Below are 22873 nucleotides of genomic sequence, written 5' to 3'. Positions count from 1 at the left end.
TGATGCTTTCAATCGACCTTTTCTTGAGTGAGTTTTGTTGTGTGAGTGATAGGAATAGCCGAATAGAGTTAGACAAGGTCATCAATGGGATGGTGGTCCATTGGCAAAGGCAAAACCTTTAAACATCTGAGTTTGGGAGGGAAGTTCTTGGGGTCAAGTCCCACGGATGACTGAGATTAAAAGAAATTAGCCGTTCAAAAAAAAAAAAAAAAAAAAAAAAAAGAGTTAGACAGGGTCGACACATGGGTTATGTGAGCTAACATATGAGCCAATTGAGGTCCATCACCAGAACAATCCACATTTTGTTGGCCCAAATCCTGCCTTAAAACATGATCCACAAAACTGAAGACATATTTTTGGGATATGTCACAAATAAATGCTAAGAAAATGTTAGTCACAAATAAATGCTAAGACCGAACGTAGTGGGCGTTTTTTTTGCCCCGAATCCCGCCCGAAAACGCCGTCACCTCCGCCCCCGTGGGCGTGTTTGGCCAATTTTTTTAGTCTGGATTGTTTTAAATAACGCTAAAGGGGCAAGGTTTTGACCAATCAGATTCATTTCCATTTTTGTAAAACCAATCAATTTTTTGATGTTTTTTTATTTAATTTTATTACACACATAATGCCCCACAATGTTCACATCCCCACTACACCCATTTTAGAAAACGCCCAATAATGCTCCATTGCTGACTGGGCTGCCACATGGCGCAAAACGCCGAAGGGTGAATCATGCCCACTACGCATGGTCTAAGAAAATGTTAGAGACGATAAAAAAATATGTAGGAAACCACTTCTATATTTTCTAGTTTTTCTCTACGGTTTCTTATTTTTCATGTTTTTCGTCTATCGCGGACGGGTTTTTAGTTTATCATTTTCACTTTTCTTTTTTTTTTTAGTTTTTGCTAGAATATGTCGGAATCCCGTTGGCAATAATCCTTCGCTTATGCCTTTTTGTTTAGTAGTGATATAAATCACCAAAAATTAAACATATTAGATGAGTGACCAATTTGAATCAAAACATAAAACTCAACAAGATATCATTTTTCCAGTTTTCTAAAACGTAAAAAAAAATGGATCCAAACATAACATTCCACAACATTAATGATGGAGAATAAGGTAATGTTTGCTATCTAAGAATGGAATGGAAGGCAAAATGGATTTGACTTTTGTGAGAGAAGGAAAGGAAAAAAAAAGGGTTTTAGTTGGTTAATGAAATTAAATCATGAATTACATTATAAATTTTATTTCCTATAGGCCTATAATACCCCAAATTCATTGCATTTGCCCTCTGGGCTTCTTTCATCATTCAGCACCACTACCGACCTTCATCGCCACCACCCAAAACCATCGCCACTCACCCACTACCACCATCTACTGTCACCGACACCACCACCATCACCACTGCCACCACCATCAACCCACCACCGCCACCACTACCACACCCCCACCCCCTAACCTGATCCATGTTATTCCTTTGTACGTTTCATTTTCTCGTCCATTTTACCCTATATCAAAAAGACCATAATTTGCCATATAATAAATCAATAACAATAACAATAATAATAACAGTAATTATTAAGTTAGATTTTTATTTTATATACAAGTTTAGATACTGGCCATTTCTATTTAATCAGGCATGTTCCTTTAACAACGCCCCGTTTTGCGGTGTGTGCATATAATATACATATGTGTTAGCCCTTGGGGGGGGGGGAGTGAAATTGCACTATTTTTAACGTTATTTTACTAATTTCGTGAAAATAATGTTAAAAGTGGCGGACAGTTAATCATGCATCATGTGGTGGCGTTGATAGCCGAAAGATAAGGAGATACATGCACTAATCGGCCTTTGTCCCGATTGCTAAGTGTTATGTGCTTTATCTCCAATGCTTGATGCAAAACTACAATCGAGCCGGGGGTCTCACTGGAAGCAGCCTCTCTATTCATATGAGGTAGAGGTAAATCTGTCTACATTTACTCTACTCAAACCCTACCTTAGCTTTGTTATTGATAGGATTTACTAAGTATGACGATGATGATGTTCCTTTAACAGCATTTGTTTATTTTCAGTTTTGCTTTTTTACCATTTAGTTCTTGTTTGTTTGTAATTCTTTCTCTTAGTATACAAAGATCAACCGCGACATTTAATATACAACCATTTTTATTATATTTAAATATAAAAAATTTAACATTTTGGTACTAGAATACACAAAATTAAAGAAAATATTTTCTGAAAGTCTTAACGAACACAAAAGTCTAAAAACATATGATTATATAATTCATGGTTGATTATTTATGTCGGATTACAATATCTTGGAAAGAACATGCCATATTATGGGACGCATGACATATGGAAATGAAGACATATGTTTTTTTTTTTTTGAATAGCCAAACGAACTTTATTCCTCATCAAAATTGCATTCGGACCTACAGCAAGAAATTATAGAACCGAATGCTACATTGTTTCAGTTACATCTCTCTCTCTCTCTCTTTTTTTTTTTTTAAAAAACAACAAACATCCAAAGATTTTATTTACACCATGTAAAAAGCTTCCACTCTTCCCACGATTCAATTTGCACCTTCGTTCTCTGTCTCATCCATTGGTACGACTCTCCCTTTATTTCTTCAATTAGTTTGTAGACTGCATCACACCTATCTTTAAAGATCTTTGCATTTCGATTCTTCCAAATCACCCAAGCTGTTAACATAACTATTGCGTGAACTGCTTTCTTCTTAACCTTCGGCCACTGGCAGACGTTTATGTCTTCAATTACTTCCTTCAGCGTTTCAGGTTTCCTTGTTCCTGTGATCTTTACCCAGCTCCGAATCTGTTCCCAAACCGAGTTTGCATGACAACACGACACAAGTAGATGATTTGGCGTTTCATCTGCTCGGCCACATAACTTACAAATGACAGATGGGATTTGAACGCCTCTCCCCCTTAACTGTGTTGCCGTGGGGATCCGACCCTGTAGTGCCCTCCAGACAAACAAACAGCACTTATTTGCAGCCCACTTATTCCATTGGAAGTCTTCCGCAACTTCATTTATATTCAATTGGTTTGCTAGAGAGTTTCTCACGCTTTTTACCGTAAAATTTTGGTCTCCCTCGTTACCCCACATCCATACATCTGGATCATCCGATAGTTGAAACTGCATTAATCTTTCTTTTAGATCTTCCATTTGTTGCCTTTCCTCATCCGTACATGGTACTCGCTTCCAAGCCCAGTCCCATATTCTGCCATTACGTGATAACTTGTAGTAGTTCTGTATTTTTGCTTTTTTCTCCTTCACGAGCTGATAAATCAAAGGAAACTGCTCCCGTAGTGTTGTTTCGCCTAGCCATGCATCTGTCCAGAAACTTGTTTTATCTCCTTTACCCACCTTGCTTCTTAACTTTCTTGACAATGTTATTCCTCTTTTCTCCATGTTTTAAACAAATGCAAAGAAAATACTTAATAAAGGGGCAGTCACTAAATTACTTTGATACATTATTTATTATCTTTTAAAGCTTTAATCAATATATAACTTTTAACTTTTAATTTATGACGATTTATGTAACTTAAATAATATATTGTGATGATATTTAAATTTACATTTCAATGTAAACTTTATGGAAAAGTGAGTTTTATAATCTATTCATTATTATCGAGTTCAGTAGTGTTATATATATAGTTTTCGTATAGAAATTTTTGAATATATACGTTTTCGTCCCCTCGTCTTCGTTGTCAAGCTTCCCCACTGCGAGTTTGGCTTGCTAAAAACTCGAATTGAGATGTACTTAAATAAGCTCGAGCCTACTCGCAAGCCTAACAGAGCCGAGCATAGGCTTTAAATATACACTCAAAACGAGTCGAGCTCAAGCTCTCACAAGTGACTTGGATCGGCTTGGCTCGTTTACGCTTCTTCGGGTTCAGGTTCATGTGCAACGTAATAAATGTAGGCTAAATGAACAATAAACACCACTATACGATCATCGAGTTGTCACCATTCCCCTCTGTCTTCTTCATTAAAACATTCATTTCATTCAATTCTCACCACCCCCACTCACTAATAACCACCTTCTCTCTCTACAAATTCTCTTACACACACAACCAGAACATTTCATTCCAATTCTGTTCTTTGAAACCTGTGCAACACAGTGATGAGATATCAATGCCATTCAGTAGATATCAGATAAGAAACGAGTTCAGTTTGGGTGATGCAACGCTGTTGAAAGCAGGTGGTAGAGATGATCCTGAAGCTTTGCTTAAAGGTGTTGCAATGGCGGGTCTCGTTGGTGTTCTTCGTCAACTCGGTGATCTAGCTGAGTCAGTACTACTACTTCTGTTTTTTTACTTTTTTTTTTTGTTTCACAATTCGTTGAATCAGATTAGAATTCAGTGTATTACATGGTTGAATAAATGTAAGATTATAATAATCAATTTCATAGAGGGTTGTAAACGAGTCGAGCCGAGTCTAACCAGGGGTGGGCTCAAACTGAGCTCCAAATTAAACGAAGTAAGTTTGGCTCGGCTCGAGCACGATTTTGAAGTTAAATGAGCCGAGCCGAGCCGAGCTTGGCTGAGCTCGGCTTAGTTCGTTTAAGATCCAGTTTTTTGAGCTAGTTTTTTTTCTAGCGAGCTACGAGCCGAGCTACGAGTGGTGAGTTTTTTAAATGCCCTAATTTATATTAAATTCATTTGGTTAATATATAATTAACTATTCATAACTATTAAATTGATCCATAATTAAATATAAAAATTAAATATCTTAAAAATATTCTTTTAGCTTTATTATTATATCATATCATTATTTAATAGAAGGGGGGGGGGGGGAGGATCCACTAAAACGTGGATTTTGCCTAAGTAGCCTAAGAAAGATTGTGATGATAACATGTGCCACTCCTAATATGTAGGAATGAAAGACATTTTGGTCCTTATAAATAGGAGTGAAAATGACATGTGGCACCCCTTTTGTTTTTTTAAAATACAATAAAAATCTAGTACAAAAAAATCTAGTACAAAAAATCTAGTACAAAAAAATATAGCACAAAAATGTAGTACAAAAAATATAGCACAAAAAAATCTAGTACAAAAAATATGGCACGAAAAAATTCAGTAAAAAATCTAGTAAAAAATATAGCACGGAAAAATTCAGCAAAAAATGTAGTACAAAAAAATCCAGCACAAAAATTTGAGAAAAAAATTTAAGAAAAAAAAATTTAGCACAAAAAATTTAGCAAAAAAATCTAGCACAGAAAATGTTATACAACATAGAAATACAACACATTTTAGTGGTTTTTTTAGTCTTCATATTTTATATAGCAATATGGTACTTAAATTAAGAGAATATTTCACAGAATAGTAACCAAGTTTCAGAAGTGTTCCAATTAGGTCACTAGTGTTGTTTTTGTCCCAATTAGATAACTTAACATTCAAATCGAGCCATGTCCTTTTTTTCTATGTGTCAAGAAAAAAATGGAGCATAAGATGCTGGTGTCGAATTATTTTAATATATGAAATTATATTTATTAAAAATAAAAACCATTCAATTACATTAACAATTAAAAAAACAAGTTACAATTCACGTCATCACTCGACGTTAGCATCAAATAAAAGAGAAAAAATAAACAAAAATCCACATCACCACGGTTACCTATGAAATTGATGAAAAGACCCTTAATTTTAATGAAGAATGAATGTTGAGTGACATGATTGGAACACTTTTGAAACTTGAGTGACCTAATTGAAACACTTTTAAAACTTGGTTACTATTCTACAAAGTTACCCCTTAAATTAAAGATAAAAAGACGCTCGATTTTATAGTGAATTTTTTATGAAAAAATAATGTCGTATATAAAAGTTATTAACGTTAAAAAAATGAGGGTGGAATATGCATGTGCCTTACATGTGGAGAGAAAGTCCATAAATATGATTTTCCCAAGATACCTTTGTATTCCTCATTTCTCGTACACTTTCATCTTAACCATTGATTTCAAAAATGAATGGTTAAGATTTTATCTCATCCTACTTAGGCAATTAACTTTTTATTTGATCTTACCCCAATAAAAGGGAGAGACGAGAAAAATAGGCCGAAGACGTCTAGAAATATTATGTCAAGTATCCCCTACAATTTTTATTTATTAGGTTTAATAGATCTATTTAGGATAGAAACTTTCTTTTTGTAATTGTATTCAATTTTTTTTACAAACGGTATCAAATAATTTACATCGAGATAGTTGGTAAACAGGCTACAAGCTGCGCCGCTACCCCTTTTTGAATAGCAAAACTAAGCCTTTTAAAAAGTACTTCCATAGATCTCGGGGTCATAACATTACTATGCATGACCCTTTGAACTTGACTAAGTAGGTCCACAGCCTCTGGCACCAAATGTCCAAAAGTATCAAAAGCAAATGGGATAAACACGTGCTGGTTGTCAAGGAACGCTTTCTCATGCTTGATCACTTTACCCGAAGCAGCCTTTAAAGCAGCTTGACCCACTGTGAAAGCACTACTCCCTAAGCCCACAAGCGGGGAAACCCCTGTTAGATCCACACAGACGTGTTTTCCTCTTACCCATCCAAAGACCAGAATGTCAGCTGGTCGAAGGGTAGATCTCCCTTCCAACGGGTCTGTTAAGAAATTAACGGGTGCCTCTTTCTTAGCAGAAATACCAGCGCACCTAAATATGTTAAAAAGGAAATCTCTAACCAAATCATGTTGGTATTTAAATTGCATTATGAGTTTTTTTTAGAGAAATTGTTGGAAATTTTGGTTCAAAAATGAGTTTTTTTTCAAGGGTAAAATTGTAATTTTGGACAAAAAGTTAAATTGCGTTATGGTAGTGTAGAAGAAAAGGTCGAATTGGGGTGTTTGTTTTTTCTTTTCAAAAAAATCTCTTCTGGCCTCTTATGTCTGCGCCGTGCAGACGTTTAGCTCTACAGGCCATTTGTTTTTTAGAAGAACTTATGCTTGATTTTGTTTGATCATTGTACTGCATTTAGACTGTGTTGTTTCTAGGTTTGTTATCATCATCATCATCATCGTGCTCAGTAAATCCTACCAATAGCAAAGCTAAGGTAGGGTCTGAGGAGGGTAAGATGTAGACAACCTTACCTCTATCCCATAGGAATAGAGAGATGGCTTCCAATGAGACCCCTGGCTCGATAGTAGTTTTGTATCAAGCCTTGGACATAAGACACATAACACTCAACAATTGGTACAAAAGCCTATTAGTGCATGTACCCCCTTGTCTTTCGGCTATCAACGTCATCACATGATGCATAATTAACCGTCCCTCACGTTTTAACGTTATTTTCACGAAATTAGTAAAATAATGTTAAAATTAGTGCACTTTCACTTTTGCCTCCCTGAGGGCCCACACATATATACATTATATGCGCGGGCGTATTGAATATTGATGATGACATATGGGTTATGATGTTTGATTTATGCTTTATTCATCATATTTATTCAAGTTGAATAAACTTTTGCTATATCTTTTGATCATAATAATATTATTAAACCAGAACATCATCATCTTGTTATGCATTGCCATATGATATAGTTTTAACAAAAGCTTACCTCCAATATTATGAAGGTTTGCAGCAGAGATTTTTCATGGGTTACATGAACAAGTGATGGTAACTGCTTCTAGGGGACATGGTTTATCGACACGTGTTCAACAGATCGAGTCAGATTTTCGTTCATTTGAAAAGACATATCTTTCCCAAACACGCCCTTCAGCATTCTTCACCCGTTCAGGTTAGAGTTTCGTTCCCAAGTTATTTTAAATCTTATACCATTTATTTACTCATCTGCTGCTGCTAGTTGTAATTATTATTATTACTATTACTATTACTATTACTATTACTACAGGTATTCGGTGGCATCCTAATCTGCAAACAGAACATAATATTATCACCAAGGGAGATATACCTCGGTTTGTCATGGATTCTTATGAAGAATGTCGCGGCCCGCCTCAGTTATTTCTGCTAGACAAGTATGGAACTTTGTAGTTGTTAAATATACTCCCTCTATATAAATATTTATGTATTTATTATATATTCATTTATTAACAACTTATTACTTATGTGATTTTCCGTAGGTTTGATGTTGCTGGTGCTGGGGCATGCTTAAAACGTTACACTGACCCATCAATATATAAAGTTGAAGCACCATCATATGAAATGACGATGGCGGAAACTCAAAGGGGCAAAAAGATTCGTAAGTCAAAGGTTAGTTTGATGAATTAAACTAACAGGGCCGGCTCTGGGCCCGGCAAACCCGTGCCGACGCCCGGGGCCCAAAATTTCAAAGGGCCCGAAAAATCTTTATAAGCTTCTATATATTTATTAAATTAGGGTGAGGTTCAGCTAGAAAGTCCAAGTTTCCTAAAAAGTGTAAAAAGTCATAAAACACACTAATTTCAGGCATAAAACACACCTAAAACTCACAAATAATAGAATGAATATTACTAAAACACCATATTCAAACTCTAATAGTCCATAAAAACTTCAAACGCACCATCGTATAACTATGAATATAAAACACAAAATGCTAAACAACATAAAACACAATAATATTTGTCATTCCATAATCAGAGTCTTAATATCTAAAACACAACACAAAACCCACATACATGATGTTTTAGTAATCTTCATCATATTATTTGTGGGTTTTTGGTGTGTTTTATGGTTGACATCATGGTGTTTTATGACTTTTTACACTTTTTAGGAAATTTGGACTTTCTGGCCAACTCCTAGCCATTAAATTATATATTTAGTATATTTATCCGTTTATTATGCAAAGAAAGTATTGGTGGTGTAGTGGTAAAAACCATCTCAAAATAATGTAAAGGTCGAGGCTTTCCTCCATCACTAAGTTTTTATTTTTGTAATTAATTACCATTAACCATAATTTTGGGCCCAATTCTTTTCGTCGGCCGAGGCCTAAATTTTTTCAAGAGTTTTCGGGGACGGCTCTGTAAACTAATACACATGTTTGTAATGGTTATAATTTGTGAATAAGTGATTATAAATTTAACTACCATCTTTCTTTGTTTTTTCAAAATTTATCATATCGAACAGAAGAAGGGATCACGATGGAAAAATGGACACACTCCTGAGGTTTTCCAGCCGTCACATGTCAAGTATGTCCCAAATTCATTAGTTACACTTTTGACTCGTTAAAGATAAAACATAAGTCGTATCGCCCCATTCACAAATAAATGATTTGACACTGCCACCTGTAACTAGGGTTGTAAACGAACTGAACGTTCAGCGAACAGTTCGTGAACTGTTCGGCGGGAAGTTCGTTTATGTTCGTTCGATTAGCTTAACGAACGAACCCGAACAAAAAATTTCGTTCGGTTAGCTTAGCGAACGAACACGAACATAGGTCTCGTTCGTTCGATTGCGTTCGTGAACGTTCGACAATATGTTCGACTACGTTCGTCTGTGTTCGTTTGATTATATTAAAAAATAATATATAAGAAACCTTTTATCTAAACATATTGAAAACTTGAAACCCTATTTTTTTCTACGTTAGCTAAAATTTGGACATGCTAAGACGTTTTTTGGGATAATTATGTCTAAGTTAGTTAAAGTTGATTCAACGTTTGGTGGTGTATTAGACTTCTTGTGTTTTGATTTATCATTTGATGGTTGTATTTAACTACTTATATCCAATTTTTAAGGATAACAATAGTTTTATTTTCAAGTTAAATGTTCGTTTGCGTTCTTTTGTGTTCGCTTGCGTTCGTAGACGAGTGTTCCCGAACTGTTCGTGAACAACTGAATTTCCTTAACGAACGAACACGAACATAAACTTATGTTCGGTATGTGTTCGTGAACAGTTCGCGAACATGTTAATTTCCTTAACGAAAGAACACAAACATGACCTTGTTCGTGTTCGTTCGGTTCGTTTACAGCCCTGGCTGTAACTTATTTTATATGCAGACTGCATCAATTGCTCCTTGAGGAGCGCGTGCAAAATGGCGCAAGTAATCCTGCACGCCGTGCAAAATTAAAGAAAAGGGAAACTAAAATCCCATTCGACACAGAAACTAGTAAAGGATACGTGATGACATTATTAAGTTCTCCACCAGAGGATAAATTTGTGCATGAGGTTAAAACGGTAAATTCACCCTTACGTTTGCCTACCGATCGTTCTGAGGAACCAGTGGTTGTTGAAACATTTGAGGTTAAAATGGTAAATTCACCCTTAGATGATAATGAAGAAAAACACATTTCTCTTCATGGAGAACACAAAAATGTTATTGAACATAATAAACAATCCGATGATGACGTGGCAAGTGAGACAGAAAATTACAAGGATGCCCTTGCCACCATGGAATCAGAAGTTGAAACAGATGCTGATTCTGTAACCACTTCACCCAATAATATGTCTCCACGTGGCAACGACTTTCCTCGCCCGTTTGCAAGTACCGAAATCCCATTTCGCCCACGTGTCCAAATCTCTGATAATTGCACAGATTTGCTTGTGGATCAAGAAACAATCTTTATAGAAAATAATTGTGTAGATGTTAAAAGTCCAATAAAAAAAGAAAATGAAATTGACTCGGATGACGTTATGGCCTCTTTTCTTGTTGAGGATGATAATTCCAATTCTACCCTTGTGAATTCACATGTGGAAGAGCAGCCTTTTGCTTCTTTTGGGGACAAACTTGACATTTGTGAAGATGAAATGGAGGAGATGCCGCCATTGCCACCTCTGCCGCCTATGGAATGGAGGGTGGGAAAGCTTCAGATGCCGCCATTGCCGCCAGTTGTTCCCCGAGTTGAACCCCACCAGTCATTGAATCCGAATGAGATTGCTGCAAGCAAGAACTCTGAATGTGATCATCAAGTGAATGCAGTGGAACCTGAAGAACAAATGGTCTCACAACCACCATTTGATAGTGTGGAATCTCGAAATGTTTCGACTTCTGGACCAGATATTACTAGGTTGTCAAGCACATCTTCACTTCCTTCAGGTGATGATGAACTGCGAAACGATAAACAGTCAATGAAAGTTCAACGAGCTCGTACTCCGCCCATAGATGCAGTTGCTCCTTATGGCAAAGTCAAGGTAATTCAACGTTGTCGTACTACTTTAGTTCTTCATGTTTTTCATTTTATATCCTGATTTTAAGAAAGCGCGTCTTGGTACATAGGCAGATTTTGTGCGTCAGGAGAGGTTATATATATCAAATCATATGTATATTAGCAGATATTATATATGTCCGCAAGTTTATATATAATATCCGCTATTAATGTAGAGGTTATTTTTATATTTAAATTTTGGGCACGTGATGAAAGAAAGTTAGAAACATATGAGAATTATAAGAATAGTTATACAAGAATATTGCACCTCGCGTACATGATGCCTTCGCCTTGCCCCTCGGCTTCAGGAACCATATTGCCTAAGTGCACCTCACGCCTTTTAAAACCACATTTAAAATATGTACTCGTGTTTATTTGATACGCGGAAAACTGGGTCTGGTTTGAAGGTGTGATGCACGCGATATAGAGTGAAAAATGCATGATAATGTTTTTGTTTTGCAGTTGAGGAAGGTCCCAGAACGAGCAACGCCTCTCTTCCCAAAGGAAGAGGAAAGGGACACTTTTCTCGAACAGATCCGGGCCAAGGTACAAATTTAAGTTGCTTCATGTTGTTTTCTATTTTACATAATTTTTACATTTTATTAGGAAAAAATAGATATTTGTTTTGACCCGTATCACGGTTACTTGAAAAAAAAATATATATTTGTTTTTGGACTAAAATGTTTCGTATCAATACAACCCGGTCTGTTTTGACCCGTATCAAAATTATTAAAAATAATCGACTTTGTGTTTGGGCAGTCCTCCAACTTGAAGCCAGCTGTCAAAAGCAGGCCCGTTGTTATTCCGGGCCCCACGACGAACTTGAGGGTAGCTGCCATTTTAGAAAAAGCAAATGCAATTCGTCAGGCATTTGCTGGAAGTGATGATGATGAAGATGATAATGATAGTTGGAGCGACTCATGAGAACATATAATTGATGCTATATCACCATATCTTATCTTGTATACTTGTTTGTCCTTTTCATGGATGTTACTTGGGCTGTATCATTAGGTGCAAATATGTAATTTATCATTTAGTTTTTCGGGTTTAGATTATGTTATGTTATGTATATAGATGTTTAAATGAACGATACATGTTATAAGGCTAGGTCTTTGGTTTCAAAAAGTTCCAATGTCACATCAAAAGGTTACTGTTATGTAGTCATAAGCTCTCACTCACTTTTTTCATCATGTGCGAAGGGACGTGAATCCATAACAATTGGTCTAATCATAATATATAGATTCAAGTAACTTTTATCACATGAAAAGGTAAATGTGTTATGCTCATTAACAATACACATGGATAAAATAAATATAATTGATACCGTTATGCTCATTATAGAGACAATATACCTTTTATTGGTGAATGATGGTTACCAACCTATTCAACCAAAGTTTTCTTGAGTAGGTAATATAGATAAATTATCAAACATACCTAACCTTTTTTAACATATTAATGTTGCAAAACAAACTAAAAGTATTACACTATTAAAGGCCTCATTTTTATGCAATAATGCATATTTAGGTATGAAAATGATTGGGTATGTATACGGATTTGGTTTGGAACGGGTTTTGGTACTTCTACTTTTATTATTTATAGTAAAATCGTGTTTCAAACCTTATCGCAACTTCAACGAGTATTGATTACTAATTAATTGAATATATTGTGAGTTTTCCTGTGTGAATCAGGGATCCTTGTTTATGATCTTAGACGACCCTTTCACAGTTTCACCCAAAATTTGATCCCAAACTAATACCAATAACAAGTTTAAACTTTAAACAACTTCAAGTTTCAAACAAGTAAACTTTGTAAGTGAGCGGGAGGTGGAGCGGAAATAAAGGGTATGGCCGTATGGTTGAAAATAAACCCAAACAAGTAAACTGTTTAGGTCGGCCGGTTTAAGGATTTGAACCAACTCTTTTTTCACGATTATTCATTTGTATCAAAACTTTTTAAATGATAAAGATTGTTCATGATAATATATATTGAAAGAGTAAATTATGATTTTGGCCCCACGTGGTTATATCACTTTTATCATTTTAGCTTATTTTTTTTTTAACATCTAAGCCACAAACGTCTTTTTTTTTCTAACATTTTTGGCCCCTAACACTAACCCCATCTATTAAATGTTATGGTCCAAAAGAGTTAGGAAAAAAAGAAGTTAGGGGCTCAAATGTTATTTTTTTTTCAAACCGTCCCGAACTATAAACTGTAAAAACTAAACCATTTAAATCTCGAAGCAAATAACTTGCTTTGGTTGTTTCAATTGTTTATAAGTCCAACGTGTGAGTTATGAATGAATGTGTCTTGTATTTTTTTGAAAGGTAAACTTCATTAACGAAAGCCGGCGCAAGTCGGGCCGACAAAGAACAACAACGAAACGATTACATATTTACAAAAGAATTCCACTCCCCCCAATCTATCCCCTTTTTGAAACACAAAGGATAGATTGGAGGGGGGGGGGAGCGGAATTATCTTGTAAATATGTAATCGTTTGTTGTTGTTCTTTGTCGGCCCGACTTGAGCCGGCTTTCGTTAGTGAAGTTTACCTTTAAAAGAAATACAAGACACATTTGTTTATAACTCACACGTTGGACTTTAGACTGAGGGGAGTGGGGCGTCCACCCCTACTCAAGAAGCCCCAAGAAGCCATGAACACCGCCCCCCATGGCGTCCCCATGGGCGTCCCAAGCCATGGCGTCTCCCACAAGTCGCCCAAACTCAATCTTTTCCTTTTTCATCAACCAATCAAAAACCTTCCTTTTTCAAACAACCAATCATAAGTCTTGGAGGGGCATCTTGAGTTGCCATGAAAACCACACCCCCTTTTTTGAGGACGCCCCAAGCCGCCCCAAACGCCACGTGTCGCAAGACGCCCTCTTTTGAGGACGCCCCACTCCCTTCAGTCTTATACTTTTTCTCCCATCATAGTTGTCATTTATTCACGTTCACATTCAAAAAACAAAATGATGAGGTGAGCAGTGAGTAATGCTAAATGGCGTCGTTTTGATCTTTTCTTGATTGCTTACAGCCGCCTCCATATAGGCCTCTCTCCTCTACAACTTTCATTGTAATTCTTCTATTTCTTTCATACACAATAAATATTCATTCAGTAATTTTATTAAAATATTTATTTGCAAGTGTTACCGCATTCAACTTGTGCCAACTTCTCACCGTATCCACCACAAGACAACCTGTTCTTTATTTTTTATTTTTTATTTTTTCCCCAATTGTTGAACACAACCAAGAAATCCAACAAAAATCGAAACTTTAGCAAAACCCACATCAAATCTTGTCAAATCTGTTATCTTTTTAAAAACCCACATCAAATCTTGTGAAATCTGTTATCTTTTGAAGAACCCACATCGAATCTTGAAAAAAGATTTTGAATTTTGAGGGCTAAAGTTGGAAAAAAAGATGGAAAATGGCACTAACAGCGGCGGCGGCGGCGGCGGCGGCGGCGGTGGTGGTGGTGGTGGCAGCGGAGAGAGGCAGAGCCACCGTCTGCCGCTGTCGGATGTGGTGTCTGATTGCTTGAGGAGGTGGTTTCAAGATACCCTCAAAGAAGCAAAAGCAGGTGATCTGTCTATGCAGGTTTTGGTTGCTCAGATGTACTTTAATGGGTATGGGATTCCAAAAGATCATCAAAAGGTTTGATTTTGACTCTTTAAAGATTGATTTTGACTTTGGTTTTGAATTTTCAACATGCATTTTTAGTGGGGAATATGATGAATTGAGATTTTGGGGCTTATTTGTCATTTGTAAATTGTGTGCTTCAACATCCCTTTGAAGTTTTGACTTTTGAGGGTGATTAGGTCAAACAGATTGCTGCAGAAGTAATTTTGACTTTTATACTTGAATCTTGTACCACTTTTTGGATGCAAAGTGTGTGTTCCAAGTGTTAGTCTACAGTTGAGCATTGACATAACTAGGTGATGCCCCGTCCGCGTTGCGGGGCGATGGCCGAATAATTCTCAACCAATTAAAAAAACAGTACTATAGTTTTGTTAGAAAGGAAAACTAAAACGATGAGAAGATCGTAATTTTTAGCGGGGGTAAAATCGTAATTTTCTGCTAGGGGAAAACCATATTTTTATTTTGAACTGGTGGAAAACGTAATTTTGAATTGAGGGTGAAAGCGTAACTTTGAACCGAGAGGAAAATCGTAATTTTTTTACATGCTACCATTCATTCATTACAGAAAAGACAAAAAATAAAGCAAAATAAGTTGTTGTGTATATAAAACCTCATTCAAACGAAATACAGTTTACTTACTATGTGTAAAAACAGATGAATACCGGTGTCGAACCGGTACGGAAAATTACTTGCATTGCTACGTTGCTACGGGATTTGATGAGCTCGGTACGAACCGGTACGGAAAATACCGTTACCGAAATCCCCAAAAGTGGGTACCGGTACCGAATATACCTGGTACGGTACAGATCGGTACCGGTACTGGTACGACACCGGCATTTGAGGGTAAAAACAGATGAATACCGGTGTCGAACCGGTACCAAAAATATACCCGGTTTGGTAAATTCGATACCGATACAGGTACCCAATACCAGCTCATTCATTAGTGATGTTACTATCCATTAAATTCATTTTTTATTATTATATTATGTTTACTGTTCAAATAGTTCTGTTTTTAATATATAGAACAATTGGTTAAAGATTACTCAATCAAGAACTACAAATTTCTATATTTGGAAGTTTTCAAGTTTCATTATTACTTTTTGCCCCTTCATGGTACTATTAGTTTTGTCAAACTTATGTCTAGGGGTGCAAACGAGTCGAGCGGCTCGCGAGCCACTCGAGATCGGCTCGAGAAAAAGCTCGAAACGAGCCGAGCCTTATCGAGCCCGAGCCGAGCTTGAGCCTCAAAACAAAGCTCGTTTGTTTATCGAGCCCGAGCTCGAGCCTTACATGTGAAGCTCGTTAGGCTTGTCGAGCCTTATCGAGCCTTAGTGTAAATGAGCCGAGTCGAGCCGAGCTTATTTAAACTTGTTTACAAGCCGACCTCGAACCTAAAAATAAGCTTATTTAGTAACCGAGCCCGAGCTTTACTTATCGAGCTCGCAAGCCTAAAAGGTCTTTTAGTTTTATTATTTTTATTTAATATACTAACTAATAGATAATAAACGAGCCGAGCCCGAGCCGAGCTCGAGCTTGATAAAATACAAACGAGGCGAGCTCGAGCTTTGAAAACAAAACTCGAATCGAGCCGAGCTCTCATAAGTTACTCGAGCTTGAGCCTGGCAGAGCTCGGGCTCAGCTCGGCTCGTTTGCACCCCTGCTTATGTCCTATGATATTGTTTTCTCCAACATTATGTTGGTATGGATTTTTATTAGATTGTTTAGTGTTTTATCGAGTGTTATGGTACCAAACTTTAAGGAATGTTGTTGGTTAAGAAAGTGGCATCGTTATTCCGCTGTTGGATCGGATAACCGAAGATTGAGTGAATTGCATAATTTTGGTTCGTTTTGGCCTTTGGGGGTATTTGGATTTGCATATTGTGGTTTGATCATCTACTTATCGCGATAATCAGTCTTTGGTGTTTGGATAAAGAGGTTTCCTTCAATGCTTCTGTTATCTTAGTATTTAGACGAAATATTCTGTTCTAGTTAAGCAGTTTCATACTAGCTGAAAAAGAGACTGATTATCGGTGTCACATAGTCATTTTCAAGATGCAAATATGACTATATTTTTCTAAACAATTGTCTTGCCAATAGGATTATTTCAGTTTTGATCAAGTTTTTCTATGTTTTATGTTTTTGTATCATTAGATACTTGTTATCATAGTTGTTAAAAGCCATCGCCTCTTTCGCCTAGACCCAATTTCCTAGCAAGGCGAGGCAATTGCGCTTTAAGTCGAGGCAATTGCGCTTTAATTCTCGAAGTGATGGTTCATGCGCAGGTTCCGGCAAGATTCCTAGATTCTTGAGAGTTTTCGGCCAAATTCTCTAAATTCTGGCAAGATTCTAGCTAGATTTCTACTTTTATCTAACGAAACTACTTTTCTACACTAATAAACTAGCATTTTATAACTTTTGGTACTAAATAGACGATATTAAATGTTATATAATAGCTTTAGTTTATTTTATTTGAAGAATAGTATTAGTTTTCTATTATATAAAAATATTTTATGTTTTTTTTTGTTGTACGCTTTTTTTTTCCCGGACCCACACTTTTTTTGCGCCTTGCGCCTAGGCCCCAGGCGAGGCCTATGCGCCTTGAGTGCGCTTAACGCTTTTAATAACTATGCTTGTTATGCTTTAATATCTTGTCACAACATTGTCTTTTGGAGATGCGTTCGTTGTTGATTTAGTGTTAAATTCACAACTTTGTGTTTCAGGCGAGAATTTGGATGACAAGAGCTGCAAGAGTTCGATCTTCAGTTTGGAGAGTTAGCAGTAAACGCCCAGGTCATCTCTCTCTCTCTCTATATATATATATGTGTGTGTGTGTGTGTCTGGTTTTCGTTTCTTATCTTTTTTTTGTACGCGTAAAGGGTGTTTGGATTTATGGTTTGAAAGAGATAAAGTGATATGGATAATTAATAAGATAGTGTTTTTGATGTGTTTCTGATGTTTGAGGTTGTTGTAATAATAAGACTTTTTGAGGGTTTACAAAAAGAAATATTATTTAAGAAGTTAATAGATCGTCATCGTCATCGTTAGTAAATCCCACCAATAGCAAAGCAAAGGTAGGGTCTGAGGAGGGTAAGGTGTAGACAGCCTTACCTCTACCCCGTAGGAATAGAGAGACTGCTTCCAGTGAGACCCCCGGCTCGATAGTAGTTTTGCATCAAGCCTTGGACATAAGGCACATAACACTCAGCAATCGGGACAAAGACCGATTAGTGCATGTACCCTTTCGTCTTTCAGCTATCAACGCCACCACATGATGCATGATTAACCGTCCTCAGCTTTTAACGTTATTTTCACGAAATTAGTAAAACAATGTTAAAATTAGTGCACTTTCACTTTTGCCCCCCGATGGCCCACACATATATACATTATATGCGCATACCGCAAGCGGGGCGTTTAAGAAGTTAATAGATAAAATGAGCAAAAAAGCACCCCTTTTGCGTAAAAACGAGAGACATTTTGTAAATTGTGAGTAATTAAAATTCTCTTATGTCAGGTTAAAGAAAGGTTTAATAATGGGGAATTTTAGTTTACCCTTACGTGTGTTTTCCGTATTATGCACATGAAATTGATCTTGTCACTAATTGAGCTCTAACTTGTTATTATTCAGGTTATAATGCAAGCGATTCTGATTCAGAAGAGTTGCTGGATGACTCTTGATACGATGAGAAGAAGGTAACTCATCCAAATTAATTTTATAAATTTCATTTTATGGACTCTTTTATGTTAGTTTTGCTTCATCTTCATCCGTCACGAAAAAAGAGTTAAAACTTGAGTTATGTAAAATGAATTATGGGCCAGTTATTAACGGGCCCGAGTTCAATGGACATAGCCCAGATTGAGAATACCGTCTACAAGTTACTTTTATGATGCTTTAGGCCTAAATAGGGCTGTGAACGAACGGAACGAACACGAACAAGGCCATGTTCGTGTTCGTTCGTTAAGGAAATTAACATGTTCGCGAACTATTCACGAACGCATACAGAACATAAGTTTATGTTCATGTTCGTTCGTTAAGGAAATTAGTTGTTCACGAACAGTTCGTGAACACTGGTCTCGAACACAAACGAACATTTAACTTGAAAATAAAAAAATAAAAATACTGTTATCTTTAAACATTGGATATAAGTAGTTAAATACAACCATCAAATGATAAATCAAAACTAGGGCTGTAAACGAACCGAATGTTCAGCGAACAGTTCGTGAACCATTCGGCGGGAAGTTCGTTTATGTCCGTTCGTTTAATAAACAAACGAACATGAACAAAAAAGTTTGTTCGATTAGTTAAATGAATGAACATGAACAGAGGTCTCGTTCGTTCGATTGTGTTCGTGAACGTTCGGTAAGGTGTTCGTGAACGTGTTCATGAACATTCGTTGATTTGCGTTCTTTTATGTTCGTATGTTTGTGCTTTAATTGAAGATCCTTGTACTTACATATATTTTATGTGTGTTTTTTATATTATTAAACTTCATTTATTTTATTACCCTAACAACTAAACTAGGAAACCCTCTTGCACCTTGTTTATGCACTATTTCCCTTTCATTTCTCATTATTTACATCAGCGAATACGATCGACCTCCGTTCCACAATAAGGGATTCAAGTTCGAGTGCTACTCTCTGGGCCATCTATCTTTATCCTTCGTCGCGTTCGCCAAATTTATTTGTGTTCGTGAACCGTTCGCGAACACGGTCATTTCCTTAATGAACGAACACGAACACAAAATCTTGTTCGGTAAGTGTTCATGAACCGTTCGTGAACACATTTATTTCCTTAACGAACGAACACGAACAAGGCTTTGTTCGTGTTCGTTCGGTTCGTTTACAGCCCTAATCAAAACACAAGGAGTCTAACGATGAATCAACTTTAACTAACTTATACATAATTATCCCCAAAATGTCTTAGCATATCCAAATTTTAGCTAACTTAGAAAAAATAGGGTTTCAAGTTTTCAATATGTCTTAGCATAATCAAACGAACACGGACGAACGTAACCGAACGTTCACGAACGCAGTCGAACGAATGAGATCTATGTTCGTGTTCGTTCGCTAAGCTAACCGAACGGAATTTTTTGTTTGTGTTCGTTCGTTAAGCTAATCGAACAAACATAAACGAACTTCCCGCCGAACGGTTCACGAACTGTTCGCTGAACGTTCGGTTCGTTTACATCCCTAGGCCTAAACAATATTCTAATGACTAAAATCTTGAAGATGTTGTAGAACAGAAAACAGCGCTAAAATAGAAGTATGCTACTACAATGAAAAATACACTTATATATTCTGTTTTCTTGCATTCGTTGAGAAATAGATGAAAGCTAGTTACATTAGGTGTTATAAACCTTGAGATTATTAACAACTTATTTATGATCCTTAACATATATATCTTGCGTATGTGATTTGTTTTGCAGGGCTCTTGGATTTGGATTTGTTCATCATCTAATCAATCATTTGTAAGAAAACTGTATTAACTGAACTGTCAATGATCCTTCGCTCACCCGTTGTTTGTTTTCGAAAAACTCATTTTCTACAATTTGTTGGGGCTCTAATTTCAAATCTTGTAGAAATGACTTTGCTTTCTCCTATGCTGCTGATCAGTTTGTGGATTTTCATGAACCTGTATATAGTATATTGATGTTATATATTATTACATGGTCCAAACAGGCTGGTTTTCCTAGTATAACTGTTGAAGCCTGGACGAATCCAGGCTTTCTTGAAGTTACCGACCTTTGTCCACCACTGTCACCGCCGCTCACTCAAATTATGTTTTCCGATTATATAAATCTCTATATGGTTTAAAGTGGACACTTATTCGTGGTACTAAAGTTTTGCTACTTACATGATTAGTATTACCTTTACATAAATACGGTTGTTACATAACGTGGATGATGTTATTCTAATACGTAGTTTGATGATCTTGTGTGTCGTATTATTATTTCTCTAGCCTGTGTGTGGACCTAGGTATTCTTCGCTAGTTTTTGAGCATGATGCCACTTGCAACAAAACATGCCGCATTTTGTCCCATGACATGCCTCAAAAGGGTTTGAACTATGCAAAAATGTCCCAACTAGGGGCCTCCAAAGTTGGACTTATGCGGCCTCTTGGGAATGGCACTTCACGCTCTCAAATGAAACCTATGTTGCATTTGCGACGTGTTAGATCATGTTGCATCTTTACGTATTGTCTACTCTTGTCTCACACAAACTATGATGTAGACTAGGGAATGTGTTTAGAGGCACGTCGTTTGGCTTCCGACTATTGTGTGTTGGGAGATAAATTATTATTTTGCTCCTCAAAACGCCAAGCTATTATCTTCGTATCAAGTGCTGACGTGGAGTATCGTTGGTAACTGATGTAGTCGTAGAGACATTGCTACTTCATGCACCAAGTGTGAGGGCATCAAAATAGAAAAATATTAAGATTGACATTCATTTTGTTAGGATAAAATTCATTGATTTATTTCATGGTGTATGTATGAGTAATTATCATCAAAGAAGGGAAAATTAGAAAAATAGACAAGCTGGCCTTGAAACTTACATCCACATTTAGCCTTTTGGAAAAATAAACAAGCCCCAAAAGAGCCAATAAAAAGATGTCAAATAGGATCCGCCGGCTAAGTTAGCCTACACAAAAATTCATGGTAAAGTACAATGAACTCCACGAAAAACCTATATAAAAAGAAACGTGTAAACCGTGAGCTAAATGGCCGGCATATGAAAAAGAAGGTTCAAATAGACATTTGCTAAAAATTGTGTGTGTGTGTGTGGGGGGGGGGGGGGTATTAGCCCATGCTTTGTACACGTGTTTCAATCTGATTAGTAATAATGTAGACCCATTTGTACCTCACTATGATTTTTTTAGCCTAACTTAGCTAACAGGTCTTATTTGACATCTCCTGATTGACTCTTTTTGGGCTTGTCTATTTTTCTAAAGGCTAAATAAGGATGTCTATTCCTTTAACTTTCAAGGTCTAACTTGTCTATATTTGTAATTTTACCATTATAAATCTTTGCCCGGAAAATATTCGATCCAAGTCCATTTTTAATCATTTTTTTACAAGAAGTTCAACGAATCACATTCTCTCATTTTACCAGGTAAAGTATGGTTTTTTGATTTTTCCATACTTTAAATTGTAGGGGCCAATTTGTAAATTTAACATGCTTTCAGAATTTAACATGACTTTGAATGTACAAATCATAAATCAAATTTATATAAGTCTTGCATATTTAACACAAGTGGTGTTTAAATGTGATTTTTAAGTTGTTTGTGACCTGAGTAATCAAATAAATATTTAATAAGATAATCAAATGGTTAATGATAGAGATAGTATATCTATCTCAGTAATATTAATTCATCTTCTACAACGTTTTATAATCTCTTATTGTTATAATAAATGATATTTATAATTTTAAGATACTAAACAAGCAAGTTTAATATATATACACATAATATGGACCACTTGATATTTAGAAACTAGTTTTTCACTGAAGGAGTAGCCGAGTAGATATATTTTTGATAGTAGTCGAGTAGACTAGTAAAAGGACGGATCAAGTCATCAAGGTTCGAGAGTAAACATGACGAAAGGGTAAGAGCATGGCGCTTAGTGGCTCTGAACACCGACTCGATCTATCATTCGAAACATGCTAGGAGCTTTAAGCCAACAGACATACTAACTTGCTAGCACCAGCTTCGTAGCATGAAGCCGACTCACAAGTGGACCGTTATATAGGAGCCTTATTTATGGAACCATTAACATTATTATTATCGCTGCCGCCGCCATCGTCTTCCTCATTATAACAAAAGAAAATAGTATCCAAGACAATCTATTTTGTTGTTGTTTTTCTTTACCAAATTCACAACAATGCCATCCATGGTTTTATTTTTATTTTTTTATTTTTTTTTATTTTGTCTTTTTTTTTTGTATTTAACCCTTAAACTTTTAGCATTGTCACTTACATCCTCTCAACTTTCTAAAAGCTTTCCAAAATTTCATTTTTACCCCCTCGAGTTTTATGTCCTTATTTTTATGCATGTATGTCAAATATAATACGTTTTCGTGCTTATTATTATTATGTACGTTTTTTCTTGGTCTACGTTTTGTTCAGAAACGAGTCGGGTCAAATATAATACGTTTTCACTAGGC

The 22873-nt window shown here is 36.3% G+C and overlaps 3 protein-coding genes across 4 annotated transcripts; 2 read left to right on the top strand and 1 right to left on the bottom strand.

Annotated features, from left to right (window-relative positions):
* Positions 1–2525: 2525 nt before the first annotated feature.
* On the bottom strand, positions 2526–3425 carry LOC110911173. Its single transcript, XM_022155767.1, has one exon. The coding sequence runs from the start codon at positions 3423–3425 to the stop codon at positions 2526–2528; it is 900 nt and encodes a 299-aa protein (XP_022011459.1).
* A 604-nt stretch (positions 3426–4029) lies between these two features.
* Positions 4030–12114, top strand: LOC110909846 (protein SCAR2). Of its 2 annotated transcripts, none has more exons than XM_022154589.2 (8): positions 4030–4306; positions 7578–7741; positions 7856–7979; positions 8085–8214; positions 9067–9128; positions 9937–11068; positions 11545–11628; positions 11842–12114. In XM_022154589.2, the coding sequence occupies exons 1-8, from the start codon at positions 4152–4154 to the stop codon at positions 12004–12006; spliced, it is 2016 nt and encodes a 671-aa protein (XP_022010281.1). In that variant the 5' UTR covers positions 4030–4151; the 3' UTR covers positions 12007–12114. The 2 variants fall into 2 exon arrangements, with proteins under 2 accessions (XP_022010281.1, XP_022010282.1); XM_022154590.2 differs by having other exon boundaries at positions 4037–4306; positions 7586–7741.
* Positions 12115–14015: 1901 nt separating this feature from the next.
* Positions 14016–20452, top strand: LOC110909852 (nuclear transcription factor Y subunit B-3). Its single transcript, XM_022154595.2, has 4 exons — positions 14016–14733; positions 17439–17508; positions 18344–18408; positions 20142–20452. The coding sequence occupies exons 1-3, from the start codon at positions 14500–14502 to the stop codon at positions 18391–18393; spliced, it is 354 nt and encodes a 117-aa protein (XP_022010287.1). The 5' UTR covers positions 14016–14499; the 3' UTR covers positions 18394–18408; positions 20142–20452.
* The last annotated feature ends 2421 nt before the right edge of the window (positions 20453–22873 follow it).

This window comes from Helianthus annuus, chromosome 15, assembly GCF_002127325.2.
Source record: "Helianthus annuus cultivar XRQ/B chromosome 15, HanXRQr2.0-SUNRISE, whole genome shotgun sequence".
NCBI lineage: Eukaryota > Viridiplantae > Streptophyta > Magnoliopsida > Asterales > Asteraceae > Helianthus > Helianthus annuus.
Note: the sequence above shows the minus strand (reverse complement) of the source record. Positions and strands in the feature narration are given on the sequence as shown.